General features: G+C 44.5%; 1 protein-coding gene across 1 annotated transcript in view; it reads right to left on the reverse strand.

The window, feature by feature from the left end:
* SGIP1 (SH3GL interacting endocytic adaptor 1) overlaps positions 1-16,484 on the reverse strand; it is a 318,128-nt gene that overhangs the window by 157,528 nt on the left and 144,116 nt on the right. Inside the window, exons 8-10 of the mRNA XM_082265257.1 lie at positions 13,141-13,165; positions 3,899-3,950; positions 52-119 (exon numbers count right to left, since the gene is read on the reverse strand). Coding sequence (XP_082121383.1) covers positions 52-119; positions 3,899-3,950; positions 13,141-13,165 — 145 coding nt within the window. The remainder of the gene's footprint in view (positions 1-51; positions 120-3,898; positions 3,951-13,140; positions 13,166-16,484) is intronic.

Consider the following 16,484-nt stretch of genomic DNA (forward strand, 5'->3'; position numbering starts at 1 on the left):
AGAGCTAAACTAAATACAGGCAGATTTTTCCACCTCAAGGACTCGGCTCACCTTCAGATTTGGATTCCTCAAAGGCAGATTCCAGAGGAGGTCCAAATAATTTGGCTGGTGTCTTCTTACTAAAGGATTTTATAACACAAGCAGTAAGTAAGTGTTGGCTTAATATAAACTAGTGCAACAATTGGGTTGAGCGAAGGTGTTACAATCATCCTACTCTCATTGTAAAAGAAAAATACAGAAAGTAAATTTGAATTTTAGTTTCCCTCCTTAGTTTCGGCCTCATATAGAAATTACATTTTCAAAATAATAATATAGAAGGTAAAATAGTTTGGGAGAGGGGAGTGATGAATAGTGATGTTGCATTTCAAATGAAACACCTTAAAAGTAAAAAGAAAAACGAACACATGTGAATGTTAGATGTCTAGCACATACTTGTATGTCTGCGTTAGGATGTCCGCCTGACTGATTTCTATGTATCCACATGTAATGTTGTTGTACTCTGGTACTTTGTTCTTTTCAATAAAGGAATTAAAAAAAAAAAAAAAAAAAGATGTCTAGAAAATACCTGCCACAGGGTTCCCTAGTAAAGGAGGTGGCAGGCCGAATGTGTATAACACAATGGTTAAGAAGATCAGAAGCTGTGTCCGTCAATAAACGAAAGAGAAATATATATTTTTACCATTGGGTTTTTATTTTTTTATTATTACAAAACGAAAAAAAAAAAAAAAAAAAAGACCTAAAACACAGCGCTGCTCAGTGTACAGAGCCCTGCTCTGTGATTTTCTAAGCCTATCAGCAGGTCCTGGCCAATGATTTAAACAGTCGACTGACAGCACAGACGGGAAGGCGGGTACGTGCACCCTACCCGAAAATGCCTGATTACGCATAAATACATAATCTGGTGCAGCGTGGTCGCCCTGCTGCAGTAAAGGCGGCGGGTGGTTCGCTAGCGAAGTTGTGGTTGTAAAGGTAAAAGGTTTTCTATCTTAATGCATTCTCTGCATTAAAGAAGAAGTCCTTCCTAACACTAAAATCCCTGCATCTATAGACCTACACGATCCAACACTATCCCGTAAAGAAGAAATCAGTATACATACCTTTTTTGAAGCCGATCCGACCCGATCCTGCGCTGAGCGGTCAGCCGCGGCTTCACTGTGGAGGCGGGTGCAGAGGACACATCTGACAACAGAAGTCCCATAGTAAGTGACGTCACTCCCCATTCATTTCACAGCCGTTGTCAGCTGTGTCCTCTGCAGAGCTTCAGTCGCTAGAGACCAGGTCGGAACGGCTTCAAAAAAGCTATGTATATGGATTTCTTCCTTACAGGGCTAGATAGGTTAGTGATAAACCGTGGGGGTCTGAGTGACGGGGATTTTAGTTATAGGGTGAACAAACACTTTAACTGGTTGCCGACCGCCGCAAGTACATATACTGCGGCGGTCATCCCCGGCCAGGCAAAGTGACGTACCGGTACGTCACTAGCCTGTCACTCGCTTGTGAGCCAATAGCGGGCGCGCCCCCGCCCCGGCTCGTTCCCTAACAAGTCAGTGCGTGTGACCGGCGGACCCGATGTCCGCCGGTCATTCGCGATCGTTCGCCGTGAAGGGAGAAAGGCAGGCGGCTAATGTAAACAAGCCGCCTGTCATTCTCCCCTGTGTAAAAATGGAGATCACACGGTTCTACTATGTAGGACCGTTGATCTCTGTTCTTAAACCAGTAGCCATGTCCAATCACAGTTAGAAACACGCCCCTAGGACACACTTAACCCCTCCCTTTCCAATACAGCTAACTCCTTCGCTGCCAGTGTCATTTTTACAGTAACAGTGCATATGTATAGCACTGATTACTGCAGTAATGTCACTGGTAACCCCAAAAGTGTAGAAAATGTCAAAGGTCCGATCTGTCCGCTGCAATGTCGCAGTACCGCAAAAAAAAAAACAAAAAAAACGCAGATCGCCGCCATTACTCGTTAAAAAAAAAAAAACAACAAAAATCACAAAAATCTTTCCCTTTGTTAGTAACCGCGATAACTTTTGCACAAACCAATCAATTTTTTGTGATTTTTTTTTTACCAAACATAGGTAGCGTAAAACAAATTGGCCGAAAACGTTAAAAAATTTTGATTTTTACATTTTTTTGGGAATTTCATATAAAAAAAATGTGAAAAATATTGTTATTTTTGCAAAATTTACGCTCTTTTTTTGTTTATAGCGCATGATCAAAAAAAAAAAAAAAATCACACAGGTGATCAAATACCACCAAAAGAAAGCTCTGTTTGTGGGGAAAAAAAAGGACATCAAATTCGTTTAGGTACAGCATTGCATGACCGCGCAATTGTCCGTTAAAGTCACGCAGTGCCGAATTGCAAAATAGGCCCTGGTCAGGAAGGGGGTAAAATCTTCCGGGGCTTAAGTGGTTAAGGTAAAAAAAGAAAAAAACACCTTTTAATAGTAGATTCCCCCTGCCCCCCTAAATACTCACTAAAGCGCAATCTCGATCTATTGCTGTGCATGTCTGCAGCATCTCTTCTCCCCTCTCTCCACTCTCACAGGCCTGGCTAAGAGCGGTGGCAGCCATTGGCTCCTGTTGCTGTCAGTCAAAACCTGTGAGCAGAGAGCGGGGACGAGCCGAGTTGTGTGTCTGAATAGATGCAACAGCCGGCTCAGGATCGAGCCCACATGTACCTCTATAGGAAGCGGCTTCCTATGATGGGCACTCGGTGGTGGGAGGAGCCAAGAGCGCCAGCAGTGGACCCAAGAGGAGGAGGATATGGGCTGCTCTATGCAAAACCATTGCACATAGAAGTATAACATGTTTGATATTTTAGCGGCACAGTGGTGTAGTGGTTAGCACTTTCACCTAGCGGCAAGAGGGTCGCTGGTTCGAATCCCAACCACGACACTACCTGCCTGGAGTTTGCATGTTCTCCCTGTGCCTGCGTGGGTTTCCTCCGGGTACTCCGGTTTCCTCCCACACTCCAAAGACATGCTGGTAGGTTAATTGGATCCTGTATAAAATTGGCCCTACTATGTATGTATGTATGTGAGTTAGGGACCTTAGATTGTAAGCTCCTTGAGAGCAGGGACTGATGTGAATGTGCAATGTATATGTAAAGCGCTGCGTAAATTGACAGCGCTATATAAGAACCTTAAATAAATAAAAAAATAAAATAAATATTTTAATGAAAAAAAAAAAATTGAAAGCTTTACAAAAAATGCTGTGTCTAAGGGCTCATTTTCACAGGTGCACTAATCTTTGTAGTGGCTCGCCGGTTACGGATTTCGACAAGTTGGCTGTCCAGACCACCTGTGTCTCCAAGGCTGGTAAACAGCTCTCTGCATGGCTGTACAGGTTTGTATGAGAAAGGTTTCTCATTAGCCACACATCTGAACAATCCCTCAGCTCAATGTGCTAGTTGGAACCGCAGTCTGGACTCCAACCAGGCCACACCCCCAATGCATTTCTCTCCGCCCCTCGGAGCTTAATCCGGAGCGGCTCTCTGTACAGGTTTGTATGCCCATGTGAACAAGGCCTCAATCTTTGTGGAACCTGTAAAATCCCAGCCTTTTTACACTTTTTTCAGTTTCTGGGAAGTGGTGCACTGAATCTAGTGCTGGTCCAAACTTTTTTTTTATTTTATTTAAAAAAGGTACCAAAAATACTTTGTATGTCCTAAAAGTATTTTTTTTTTAAATGTTTTATGTAGGCAAATTAATATTTTTATAAGAGTAAAACCAGAGTGTTGTGTAACCACACATGAGCAATGCTTTTATGTGATATCATTGTATTAAACAGCTATACATAGATCTGACATATTACTAACATTCGATGACACACAATGATAGACTTTGGCTGCCCTGGAGGAAGAGAAAATAAATTTTACCGAAATAAAACTAACCTTGCAAGTTCAGCTGTGGGAGTTGAACGCCTCGGCCGAGCAATCTCTTCACCTGTACAGATTGAGAGAAGAAACGTTATGGGATCTCGGAGGACGCTGTTAATTAACAGAATACCGTCAACTTCATTTTAGCTGGTATATATCACTATCATGTGTCATCCAAAGTGGCCCCGTGGTGAACATGTCAGTAAAATTTTAATTGCAGTCAAGCAGCTAAGAAACCGCCATCCTTAAAATTGTTTCTAGCAGCTCCAGCTAATAAAATGTACATAAATTCCAAGCAGAAAGTAAGATCAATTAGTGAACTACTTATGGTGACCAGGAGAAATTACAGATCGTCTTTAACCACTTTGCATCCAGGGCAAATTTTCACATTAAATCCGCTTTTTTTTTTTTTTACTAGAAAAATTCTTAACCACCTCTTAATTAATCAACAATATACATCTGAAAAGAGAAGCCTTGTAGAATAAAATAGTGTCAGTTGCAATTTTTTATGTTGCATGATATTAGCCAGACCAGACCATATTTTTTCAAGAACAAATATACTAAAATGAATTTTAGTGCACACAAAAACACAATATATTACCTAATTTTATGGTAAAATCTAAAAGATGGGGTGTGCTGAGGAAACCGATGCCAAAATATCAAGACTTAAAATGACATGCGCCTGTAATATGGTGAAAAAATACCGTTACCTAAAATTCTCCAGAGGTGACATTTAAAAAGTCTTTGAGGGTTATCAATTTATAGAGTTGCCAAGACTTATGACCATAGAACTATTACGCACACCCCACGTTCACAGCAATACTTCACATGTGTGGCACAATTGCGGTTTCTACACGTTTGCATTTGTGTATACGCTCAGGATGACTGGGTTGCTTTAAACTTTTTTTTTGTTGAGGGCTATTTTATTTGGTTGGTTTTTCATACCATCATACTATGGGGACTGCTAATCACCTTCCACTCACGCTTTAATTACTGGCCTTTGGATGTGATAGGTCAGTGATGGGGAACCTTGGCACCCCAGATTTTTTGGAAGTACCCTGTTTCCCCCGAAAATAAGACAGTGTCTTATATTAATTTTTGTTTCCAAAGATATGCTAGGTCTTATTTTCAGGGAACTTATTATTTTTCCATGAATAAGAATACGGTACACATTTATTGTTGAACAAAAAAAAAGGAAATTTAATACCTGTATACGGTACAGCAGTAATTGTCATCACAAACCAGCAAATTACATCCTCCTGTGTCATTTTGATTACCCCCCCCCTTCTGTGTCCTTTTGATTGCCCCCTCTGATCCTCCTGTGTCCTTTTGATTGCCCCCTCTGATCCTCCTGTGTCATTTTATGGTAAGTGATCCCCCACCCCTGTGCCAGTCATCCCCCCCACACCTTAATCAGACATTTCCTACCTCAGTCACCAGTGCTCGGTGCCCCGACTGTCAAGGCAGAGCGAGCAGCAGGCGCCGGCAGCGCAGGCTCTCGTGATTGTCCTGTCTGCTCCGTCTGTGCTGTGGCCTACAGTGAGCTGCGCGGCTACGGTCCAGAGTTACGGTACCGGTAAGCTTGGGGGGGGGGGGGCTTATTATAGGGGATGTCTTATATTTCAGCGAGAGGCAAAACTATTAGTAGGTCTTATTTTCGGGAGATGTCTTACTTTCGGGGAAACACGGTACATTTCCCATGATGCTCAACTACACTGCAGAGTGCATGAGCATGTAGTTCTAAAACATCTGGAGGGCCAAGGTTCGCCATCACTTTGATAAGCTATAACATCTGTTGCTCAGACGGCAGTCTTTCACCCAACAGGACTACATCCCAGGGATGGTCATTTTCCCAGGGGCTGGCAGGATTACCCATTATTGCACAGTTATGTAGTATTTGGTATAGCAGAGCATCTGAACTTGTGGACAGAATAACATTACGGAAAGACGTCATTCTTCTGGTCATTTGAAATAAGAGGTCCTGAGGAAGTGAAAACTGACTCGAAAGGCGTCAAACCAATTTCCCTATCTCAACAAAAATCATACGCCCCATCAGTGGAAGACAGTGGAAGATATTTGTTGGCATCAATATGCAAGCATATGTAACATTTGTGTTTGATACATTTTATTGGATGAAATAAAGTTCTGTATATCTTTTATAATATCATTGAATTTGGTGCTCACTGGAAGGTTATTTTAAATTCTAATATGTATTTAGCTATTATCTATTTTATTCTAATCTATTTTTTTTTTTAACACTTTTTGCCATTTAACTTTATTGCCTTCACAAGGGTGCTAACAAGCCCCTTATGCGATTGACTGGGCAGGTGACAGGTTCTCTTTATGGAGACAAGAATTGGACATCTAATGGACTTCTGCCCCTAGTCAAGCGCAGATCAAGCTTGATTAGCTGCTTTAGCAGCCAAGGAATGGCAGCACTGAACCCAGAAGTGACTGATTGCTCATCGCTTCTGAATTTATTAGTAACAGAGGAGATTGGGGCATGGGAGAGACCCGAAACCACTGCAGGCAGCGGCAGGGGGCTGCACATTCGCAGTACCATAAATGTTATCGCTTTTATTAAATAGCCGGTCACTTGTTGGAAAATAAAAAGCAAACTCATATGACCTTTGCTTAGGAAGTGGCTACTATCCCCCTTCCTTCATGCACACTCCTCTTTCCTTCAGCCCCTGCAGTGCTCACTTGCTAGAAAAGATAATTCGCAATATACCATGTCTCTTCTGCGATATTTTAACTCCACCTTAATGCTTGTGATAGGCTGCAGCATGTATAGCACTAATTTTAAATATTGTTTTTTAGTGCAAACTGACAAGTCTGAATACATCTTTGGCTTATCCTGTTATTTCAGCAGCTGTCCTATAGGAACTTAGGGCTGGGTCACACCACATGCAGTTCAGTGCATTTTTTTCTGCATCAAAAACGTATGGTTAGTAAGTGGTATGGTTTCCAATGGCATAGTTCACGCCTTTGCAGTCGCACCAGAACGCACCGGAATGCACATGTCCATATTTAAGGTAAAAGTGAAAAAGAGGGGGGAAATGCACCGGAAATCATCAAAAATGTGCATGCAGAAATGCATCTGGAACGTGCTTCTATGGTGTGAACCGGCCCATATACTATATTACTGATATACAGGTAACCACTACACATCTACAAATTCATATATGAAATACACTCTTAAAAATGTTTTTGCTGGCTGAGGGCTGATTCACACCATGCTCACACATGAATCACACAGAAATGCACTGTGGGTTCTTGTGCGATTCAGACCGCATGCAAAACGCACTTTATTTGTGATCTGCAGCGTGTGATAAATAAAGTGGACTCCCCAAATGCAGGTTGCAAACGCATTGTACTTTCCAACACCTGCCTGCACCAGATTGCATAATACTTTTGGTGCAGTGTGGTGTGATTTTAGCCCGTTCAAAATTAATCACACGTGAATTGCACAGGAATGCAGGAATCCTGTGCGATTCATGTGTGGGCATGGTATGAACTGGCTCTGAGTGTGAAGCTATGAAGTCTCTCCGGCTATCTCCTTCCTCCAGTGCTTCCACTGCTTCCAGGCTGACAGAATTACAAGCTGCCGTCACCAACCTCAGTGGGAAACCTACAGCATGAGGACATTGCCGGGGGAACTTCACCAAGTTCAATGTCACCACCATGGCTGCAAAGGGATCATTTTACACACAAACTATTCCCATCACTCTGCAATGCCAAGCTTCACAGTATTCTCAGAGGCCATCTTTAAATAAAAATCTTTTTTTTAAGGGTTTAAATGGAATTAACACCTTTTTAATTGAATTCATTTTGACCAATATATTTTTCCGTACAAAAATAACCCCATTTTAGTTTTTTTAAACATTCAACCATTAATAACAGAAGAATATGTAGACTAAAGAGATCATTGGTCACCGAACAAAAATCTGAACATGGATTGTTAAAGACAATTGAAAAGAAAATATCCCTCAAGGGCCCATTCACACATGTGGGTTTTGGCAATGTGCCTGGTCTATGTGCAGTGTGTTGCAGCACCATTCATGGCATGACACGCTGCACAACACTGCATTGTTAACAAAGGGGTCGTGCATGTTTTTTCATTCTTTGTGGAGCGCTGGCAGACTATTTCTTATGAATGTGGTTGTAAACCCTCTAATATACCCAGTGATGTGACTGGCAGGTGATACACAGAGATCAAACAAATCCTCCTACATATACGTTTTACTTGTTTATCTGCAGTCTTCTCTTTTCTACATCCCTTCAAAAGTGCAGAATTGTGATAAAATCCTTCTTCATCCGTCAGGAGCATAGAAGAGGGGGCAGAGCTGCAGTTATGGCTCTTGTATAGTGTATGAGAGCTGATTAGATAAAAAGGGACACCCCCCCCCCCCCCATCCTCCCTTTCACACATGGCGCAGAAACAAAGGAAGAATATAGAGCTGTGTTCTGAATAGATAAGATGTGTGCTGAGCTCTCCTCCCCTGTCACCATTTCAACTCATGTGTCAGGAAAACCTGTCAGAAGTGACTCATGCTGATAACAGAGGAATGAAGCACCAGAGAGAAACGACACTTGGAGCTTTGGAGATAGACAAGTAAACATTACAGATATACAATGGGGAAATTTTTTTTTTGATACCTTGCAGATTTTGTAAGTCTGCCCACTTACAAAGAAATGAAGGGTCTATACTTTTTTTTTAATCATAGGTGTATTTTAAATGATAGACAGAATATCAGCCAAAAATCCAGAAAAAACACATGATACAAATGTTATCAATTGAGTTGCAGTTCAGTAAGTACAATAACTATTTGATCCCCTACCAACCAACATAATTATGGCTCTCACAGACTGGCTACAGTAGGTGCTCATGTGGTACACAGATTAGTCCTGTCAATTTAAGAAGGTGCTCCTAAGGACATTTTATGGGTTTATTTATGTGTATAAAAGACACCTGTCTACAGAATCTTTCTTCCATTCAAACCTCACCATCATGAGCAAGACCAAAGAGCTGTCAAAGGACGTCAGCGACAAGATTGTAGACACGCACAAGGCTGGAATGGGCTACAAGACCATCAACAAGAAGCTTGGTAAGAAGGAGACAACTGTTGGAGCAATTTGTATTTTTTTGTATCGTGTTTTTTTTCTGGATTCTTGGTGGATATTCTGTCTCTACCATTTAAAATATACATATGATAAAATTCATAGACCCTTCATTTCTTTGTAAGTGGGCAAACTTACAAAATCTGCAAGGTATTCAAAGTATTATTTTCCCGACTGTGCGCTTTGTTCAGATTTCAAGACAGAGGTTTACAACCACTTTAACACAATGCCCATGAACGCACTGCAACACAGCACTTAAGAATGAATGAGCCCTTAAAGATCATAGTGAATCTGTGAAGATTAAAAGAACAAAAAAAAAATACCTTTAAAAACAATTGGATTGAACCACACTTCAATTATTAAAATAATCATTCTATGTTCTGCTCCATTTCCACCACAGCGAAGCTGTCACTAAAAGTCCTCCCAACAGAGAATTACCACACTACCTGCACTGCCAGTCTTTATTGTAAAAAAAGGGAAACTACTGCCCAAATAATCTTTAAAATCCCACACTTCCAGAAGTGCAGAACAACTGGTCTCCCATCACACACTGCCGCTAGCCCCAACATCACATAAGACACAGGGGAGCCGACATTCCCCGAGGACCAGGGAGCCGGCGTTCCCCAGGGACCAGGGAGCCGGCGTTCCCCAGGGACCAGGGAGCCGGCGTTCCCCAGGGACCAGGGAGCCGGCGTTCCCCAGGGACCAGGGAGCCGGCGTTCCCCAGGGACCAGGGAGCCGGCGTTCCCCAGGGACCAGGGAGCCGGCGTTCCCCAGGGACCAGGGAGCCGGCGTTCCCCAGGGACCAGGGAGCCGGCGTTCCCCAGGGACCAGGGAGCCGGCGTTCCCCAGGGACCAGGGAGCCGGCGTTCCCCAGGGACCAGGGAGCCGGCGTTCCCCAGGGACCAGGGAGCCGGCGTTCCCCAGGGACCAGGGAGCCGGCGTTCCCCAGGGACCAGGGAGCCGGCGTTCCCCAGGGAGCCGGCGTTCCCCAGGGAGCCGGCGTTCCCCAGGGACCAGGCGTTCCCCAGGGACCAGGCGTTCCCCAGGGACCAGGCGTTCCCCAGGGACCAGGCGTTCCCCAGGGACCAGAGAGCCGGCTTTCCCCAGGGACCCGGTATTCCCCAGGGACCCGGTATTCCCCAGGGACCAGGGAGCCGGCGTTCCCCAGGGACCAGGGAGCCGGCGTTCCCCAGGGACCAGGGAGCCGGCGTTCCCCAGGGACCAGGGAGCCGGCGTTCCCCAGGGACCAGGGAGCCGGCGTTCCCCAGGGAGCCGGCGTTCCCCAGGGACCCGGCGTTCCCCAGGGACCAGGCGTTCCCCAGGGACCAGGCGTTCCCCAGGGACCAGGCGTTCCCCAGGGACCAGGCGTTCCCCAGGGACCAGAGAGCCGGCGTTCCCCAGGGACCAGGCGTTCCCCAGGGACCAGAGAGCCGGCTTTCCCCAGGGACCCGGCTTTCCCCAGGGACCAGGGAGCCGGCGTTCCCCAGGGACCAGGGAGCCGGCGTTCCCCAGGGACCAGGGAGCCGGCGTTCCCCAGGGACCAGGCGTTCCCCAGGGACCAGAGAGCCGGCTTTCCCCAGGGACCCGGCTTTCCCCAGGGACCAGGGAGCCGGCGTTCCCCAGGGACCAGGGAGCCGGCGTTCCCCAGGGACCAGGGAGCCGGCGTTCCCCAGGGACCAGGGAGCCGGCGTTCCCCAGGGACCAGGGAGCCGGTGTTCCCCAGGGACCAGGGATCCGGCATTCCCCGAGGACCAGGGAGCTGATATTCCCCGAGGATCAGGGAGACGATATTCCCCGAGGATCAGGGAGACGATATTCCCCGAGGATCAGGGAGACGATATTCCCCGAGGATCAGGGAGACGATATTCCCCGAGGATCAGGGTGCCGACATTCCCCCCCGAGGAACAGGGAGGCGACATTCCCCCCCGAGGAACAGGGAGGCGACATTCCCTGAGGAAAAGGGCATCGACATTCCCTGAGGAACAGGGCATCGACATTCCCTGAGGAACAGGGCATCAGCATTTCCCGAGGACTAGGGAACCTACATTCCCAGAAGTGTTGGATTGAAAAAAGACTCCTCAGGCGTCAGTTTCTCTTCATTACAGCAGAGATCAGCAGTGCAGGCAGCGAAGGTAAATGTCGACAAACTTCTTACCAAGGAGGACATTATTGTATACTTTTTATTGACCAGGTCACTTTAATAATATGCCGGGTTCAGTATTATTTTCAGTTGTGCCCTCAGTTTGCTAGGTGAGACATGCTGGAAAAAAACAAACCTGCAGCTGATGTTTTGAAGCGTTTTGAAAAGATTTCTGGTCCCACAGAATGAATAAAACAGTGCATGAAAATGCACACAAGTGCATTAAACAGATCAAACATTATTAAAGTGCAACTCCAGCAAATCATTTTATTTTAGTTTTTGGGAGAGTGGATGGAGTGTTGTAATTGTTGTCTATGTCTTTTTTGGATCATCTCACTGTCCTGGTATCCTGGTTACACATTATCACAGAAACAAGTAGTAAGCAGAAATCTTTGCAAAGGGCCGCAAAGTGCAGGAAAAACTGACAGACGTTCCAGACCCCTCTGAACCCAAGACTGAAATATTTTCAGAACTCAAAGATCTAGGACTTTTTCTGTGTACACAAAATGCCTATTTTTCCCCAATTATTATTCACAAATCTGTCTAAATCTGTGTTAGTGAAAACTTCTCCTTTGCCCAGATATTCCATCCACCTCACAGGTGTTGCATATCAAGATGCTGATTAGACAGCATGATTATTGCACAGGTGTGCCTTAGGCTGGCCCCAATAAAAGGCCACTCTAAAATGTGCAGTTTTACTGTATTGGGGGGGGGTCCAGGGGGGTCAGAAAACCAGTCAGTATCTGGTGTAACCACCGTCTGCCTCACGCAGTGCAACACATCTCCTTCGCATAGAGTTGATCAGGTTGTTCATTGTGGCCTGTGGAATGTTGGTCCATCGAATGTGAGCATTTCCCCACTCAAGTCGGTTACGATGATGAACTGCAGTCAGGTTGAAACCCCGATGAGGGCGACGAGCATGCAGATGAGCCTCCCTGAGACGGTTTCTGACAGTTTGTGAAGAAATTCTTTGGTTATGTAAACCGATTGTTGCAGCAGCTGTCCGGGCGGCTGGTCTCAGACAATCTTGGAGGTGAAGATGCTGGATATGGAGGTCCTGGGCTGGTGTGGTTACACGTGGTCTGTGGTTGTGAGGCCAGTTGGATCACTGTTAAATTCTCTAAAACACCTTTGGAGACGGCTTATGGTAGAGAAATGAACATTCAATTCACGGCAACAGCTCTGGTGGACATTCCTGCAGTCAGAATGCCAATTGCACGCTCCCTCAAAACTTGGGACATCTGTGGCATTGTGCTGTGTGATAAAACTGCACATTTAAGGCCTCTTTCACACGGAGCGGACCGTATTGCGATCCGCTCTGGCATTTTTATTTTTACGGACACGGATGACACTTGTGTCATCGGTCCGTATGTCTGCATATCATCCCATCCGTTTGTGGATGATATACGGACATAATGTATGTCTATGGGCTTGCGGGAAAAAAACGGAAGAAAAATAGGGTTCTGTTCCGTTCCGTTACAAAAAGCGGAACAGAACTAAAAGGATGCAAATTGGATGTCAGCGGATGGTCATCCGCTGACATCCGCAATCCCATTGACATGCATTATGTCCGTATATCACCCGCAAACGGATGGGGTGCTACATGGACATACGGAACGCCCGGGTGAAAGAGGCCTTAGAGTGGCCTTTTATTGTGGCCAGCCTAAGGCACACCTGTGCAATAATCATGCTGTCTAATCAGCATCTTAATATGCCACACCTGTGAGGTGGATGGATTATCTCAGCAAAGGAGAAGCGCTCACTAACAGATTTAGACAGATTTGTGAACAATATTTGAAAGAAATAGGCCTTTCGTATACATAGAAAAAGTCTTAGATCTTTGAGTTAATTTTATGAAAAATGGAGGCAAAAACCAAACTGTTGCGTTTATAATTTTGTTAAGCGTATATTTATATTTTTTGGCTTGAGATATCCTTTAAGTCAAAACAATTACTGATTAGATCAAAGAATCTCACATTAAAAGTCTACTTACTTGACAAGTTTCTTTTAATTGTGCCCTATATTAATAAAAATGAATACTTGTTAATTCACAAAGCATGCACGGGTTAGACAATCATTAGTATTCACACATTAGAAACTAAAGCCAGTTAAGTCATTAATTCAGGGCTGGACAATCTTCACCAGTCAGGAAGAGGGAAGTTGCAGAAGTTACAGCTCTGGTCCTTTTTTAGTAATGTAGAAATCCATTTGCCTTAAGGCTCATTCACATGGGTGCTGTGGCCCGTTCAGCGTGAATTAGCGCCTTGTTCACGCGGCTGGAGACGCCTGCAGCTGCACCGTCTGTCACAGACTGTGTCTGTCCAGCTGCTTTATCTTCACAGGGAAAACATGGGCAGCTGGCATTCAGCTCCAGCCACATAAACAAGGTGCTCCATCATGCTGTACCGGCCCACAGGGCCCGTGTGAATGAGGCCTAATTAAAAAATAAATAAATAAATAATACAGACACTCCGAAATTGTAAGTTCAAAAGAATGTATGCATTAGAAATACAACCTTCCATGTCTCCATGCTTTGTTATTTTGAGAAATAGCTTTGAATAATACCCCCCTAACATTTCTAAATGCAGACATCTTGAGTGAGGGCAGATGATTCATGTAGCACTTAGTTCCTACAATCCATCTGCTCCTAGCTTAGGCATGCAAGCAGGAGGGCATGTTTAGCTGAGAAAGCCCCTCCTCCAGATGAAAATTCCCATGAAGACTCCTGGGATGTATGACATCATTTTGGCCTAGGCCAGAAAACAGGAAGCAACTGAAGAAATGTTTAAAAAAAAAAAAAAAAGAAAGAATTGGAACAAGTGAATAGAATATACCTTCCTATCTGTTTATTAAGTCAAGGATTAAAATTAGCTAATGTTTACTGAAAAAGTTCAACTTTAAGCATCTTCAGTGTTTTTGCTGTGGAGTTTCAATATGAATTGCTCCAAAGTGCTTGCAGCTATAGAGGTCAGTGAAGGTTTGTTTTAAAGTGTCCGTAAACCCTCACATATATCCAGTGAAGAGACTGGCCTCAGTCATGCATAGAGATGAAACAAATCCTCCTACGTTGTACCTGTTTATCTGCAGCCCTATCTTCTCTACAGCCATTCAAATTTCAGAATTTATACACATCTGAGCTTCCAGAAAGCAGAGGGAGGGGAGCTAAAGTTACACCCCCCCCCCCCCCAGAGCTCAGTGAGAGGCAATTGGAGGGAAGGAACACCCCCCCCCCCTTTCTCACAGCACAAAGAACTGAGGTTGTCCATCACAGGCTGTGTGCTGGCGCTCCTTCCTTTGTCAACCTTTTGTTCTTGGTGTCAGGAAAACTTGTCAGAAGTGATAAATGCTGATAGAGGAAGGAGGCAGCAGACAAAAATGACACTAAAGGCCCGTACACACGTAGCGATTGTCGGCCGTAAATATTTGGCCGCCGAACGATCGGCCGATTGTCGGCTTGTTAGTATTGATGCTTCCGACAACCGACAGCGACTTTTCGGCCGAACAGAATCTGGTGTGCAGGCTAAAAAAATTTTGTTGGCCGTCACCAGAACGGCCGATTGTTCGCAAGTCAGTACAGAATTCGGCCGACAAACAGCAGATTAGCAAGACTGGGCATGCTCTGAGAAAAAAAAAAAGACACGGAAAGTTAACCATCACATGACATCACTTCTGCAGTCGGCTGTTGTTGGCCAACAAAATTCGTGTGCAGTCTTTAGCACTTTTCAGCCGACAGGACAGCACCGGACAAAAGACGGCCGATCGTTCGGCCGACATTCGGTACGTGTGTACGGGGGGCTTTAGTGCTCTGGATTGAGAAAAGTACACACCATAGAAGGATATGCTTTTTTCTTATTTCATATTTGAGGTTTACAACCACTTTAAAGCTTGATTACCGATTGCTTAGAATGTGTATAAAAGTACTCCCAAAAGTATTAAAATGCTATTTTGGCTGTAATAATTTATATTTTATGCATCTTTTAGTTACTTTTTTTGGGGGGCAGCAGTGCTTAAAGTAGAACTTTAGGTGATTATTTTTTCCATTTTGGATAGAGTAAGAGAGGGTTATAACCCGTCGGATTTATTTTCACCATCTGTGTCGCATTGCGGAGATTTCCCTGCACTTACTGTCCCATAGCCAAAACAAGAAGTGAGAGGAAATCCCTGCAAATTGAGAGAAATTCCTTGGGGACCCCCCAGGACACCAGAACTATTGTCCCTATTGAAACATTTCCCCACTTAATTTTCTGGGGAAAACTCAAAATTTGGGGATTTTCTTTTACTTTCAAAGATAATGGTAAACAAGACAAATAGAGAGAGTGAATTTCCTTAACAGGGGCACAGACAGCAATAAAACCTGACAGTGGTTCTAATCTATCTCTACTCTATCCAAAACTAAAAAAAAAAAACAAACTAAAAAAAAGTGTTGCCTTTAGTTATACTTTAAAGGTCACTCACCAAGTTTTTGTGATCACTACCATCATAGTGATAGTTCCACCTCATAGCTTTGGTCATTACTAAGCAAAATAATGTTTTGTTTCTTTTTTAAAGTGGTTCTAAAGGCTAATTTTTTATTTTTATTTTTTTACCTTAATGCATTCTCTGCATTAAGGTAAAAAGAAATCTGAGGCAGCTTCCCTTTATACATACTTAAGCCCGATCTCGATCCAGCGCCGTGCATAAGAGCAGCAGCTCAGAGTCATTGGCTCCCACTGCTGGGAGTGCGGGACCGAGCCGTGCTCGGTGTGGCAATGAAGACACAGAACTTGGCCTCGGGAGTGAGCCCACAAAAGCCCCAATAGCAAGCAGCTTGCTATGGTGGGCACACAGCGGGGGGGGGGGGGGGGGGGAGAATAGGAACGCAAGTGGGGGACCTGAGAAGGTGAGGATCAGGGCCGCCCTGTGCAAAACCATTGCAAAAATATGTTTTTTTAAAAAAAGGCCAATTTGCAGTACCCACTGAAAGCCCATGTAACAACGCAGCAGTACAGATAGGAGACAGGGAGAGAGCATGGTCACCCTACAACAGGAAGTGCCTGGTATTATTTTAATGAAGCTTTTAGTCTTTGCAAATGACGCCCAGATTTGCAGTGGAATAACTTCCTTACAGGATGTCTCTGTCTCCAACTTACCAGCTGACCTGTTTCATTGGGCAACTATGTGGCAAATGAGGTTTAATGTTGATAAATGTAAAGTTATGCACTTGGGGGCTAAGAATATGCATGCATCATACATACTAGGGGAGAAGAACTGGGGGAATCCATAGCGGGGAAGGATCTGGGGGTTCTGGAAGATCATAAGCTTAATAATAGCATGCAATGCCAAGCTGCGGTTTCCAAA

Source organism: Pelophylax lessonae (genome assembly GCF_965119305.1).
Source record: "Pelophylax lessonae genome assembly, chromosome: 8".
In the NCBI taxonomy this organism is placed as follows: domain Eukaryota; kingdom Metazoa; phylum Chordata; class Amphibia; order Anura; family Ranidae; genus Pelophylax; species Pelophylax lessonae.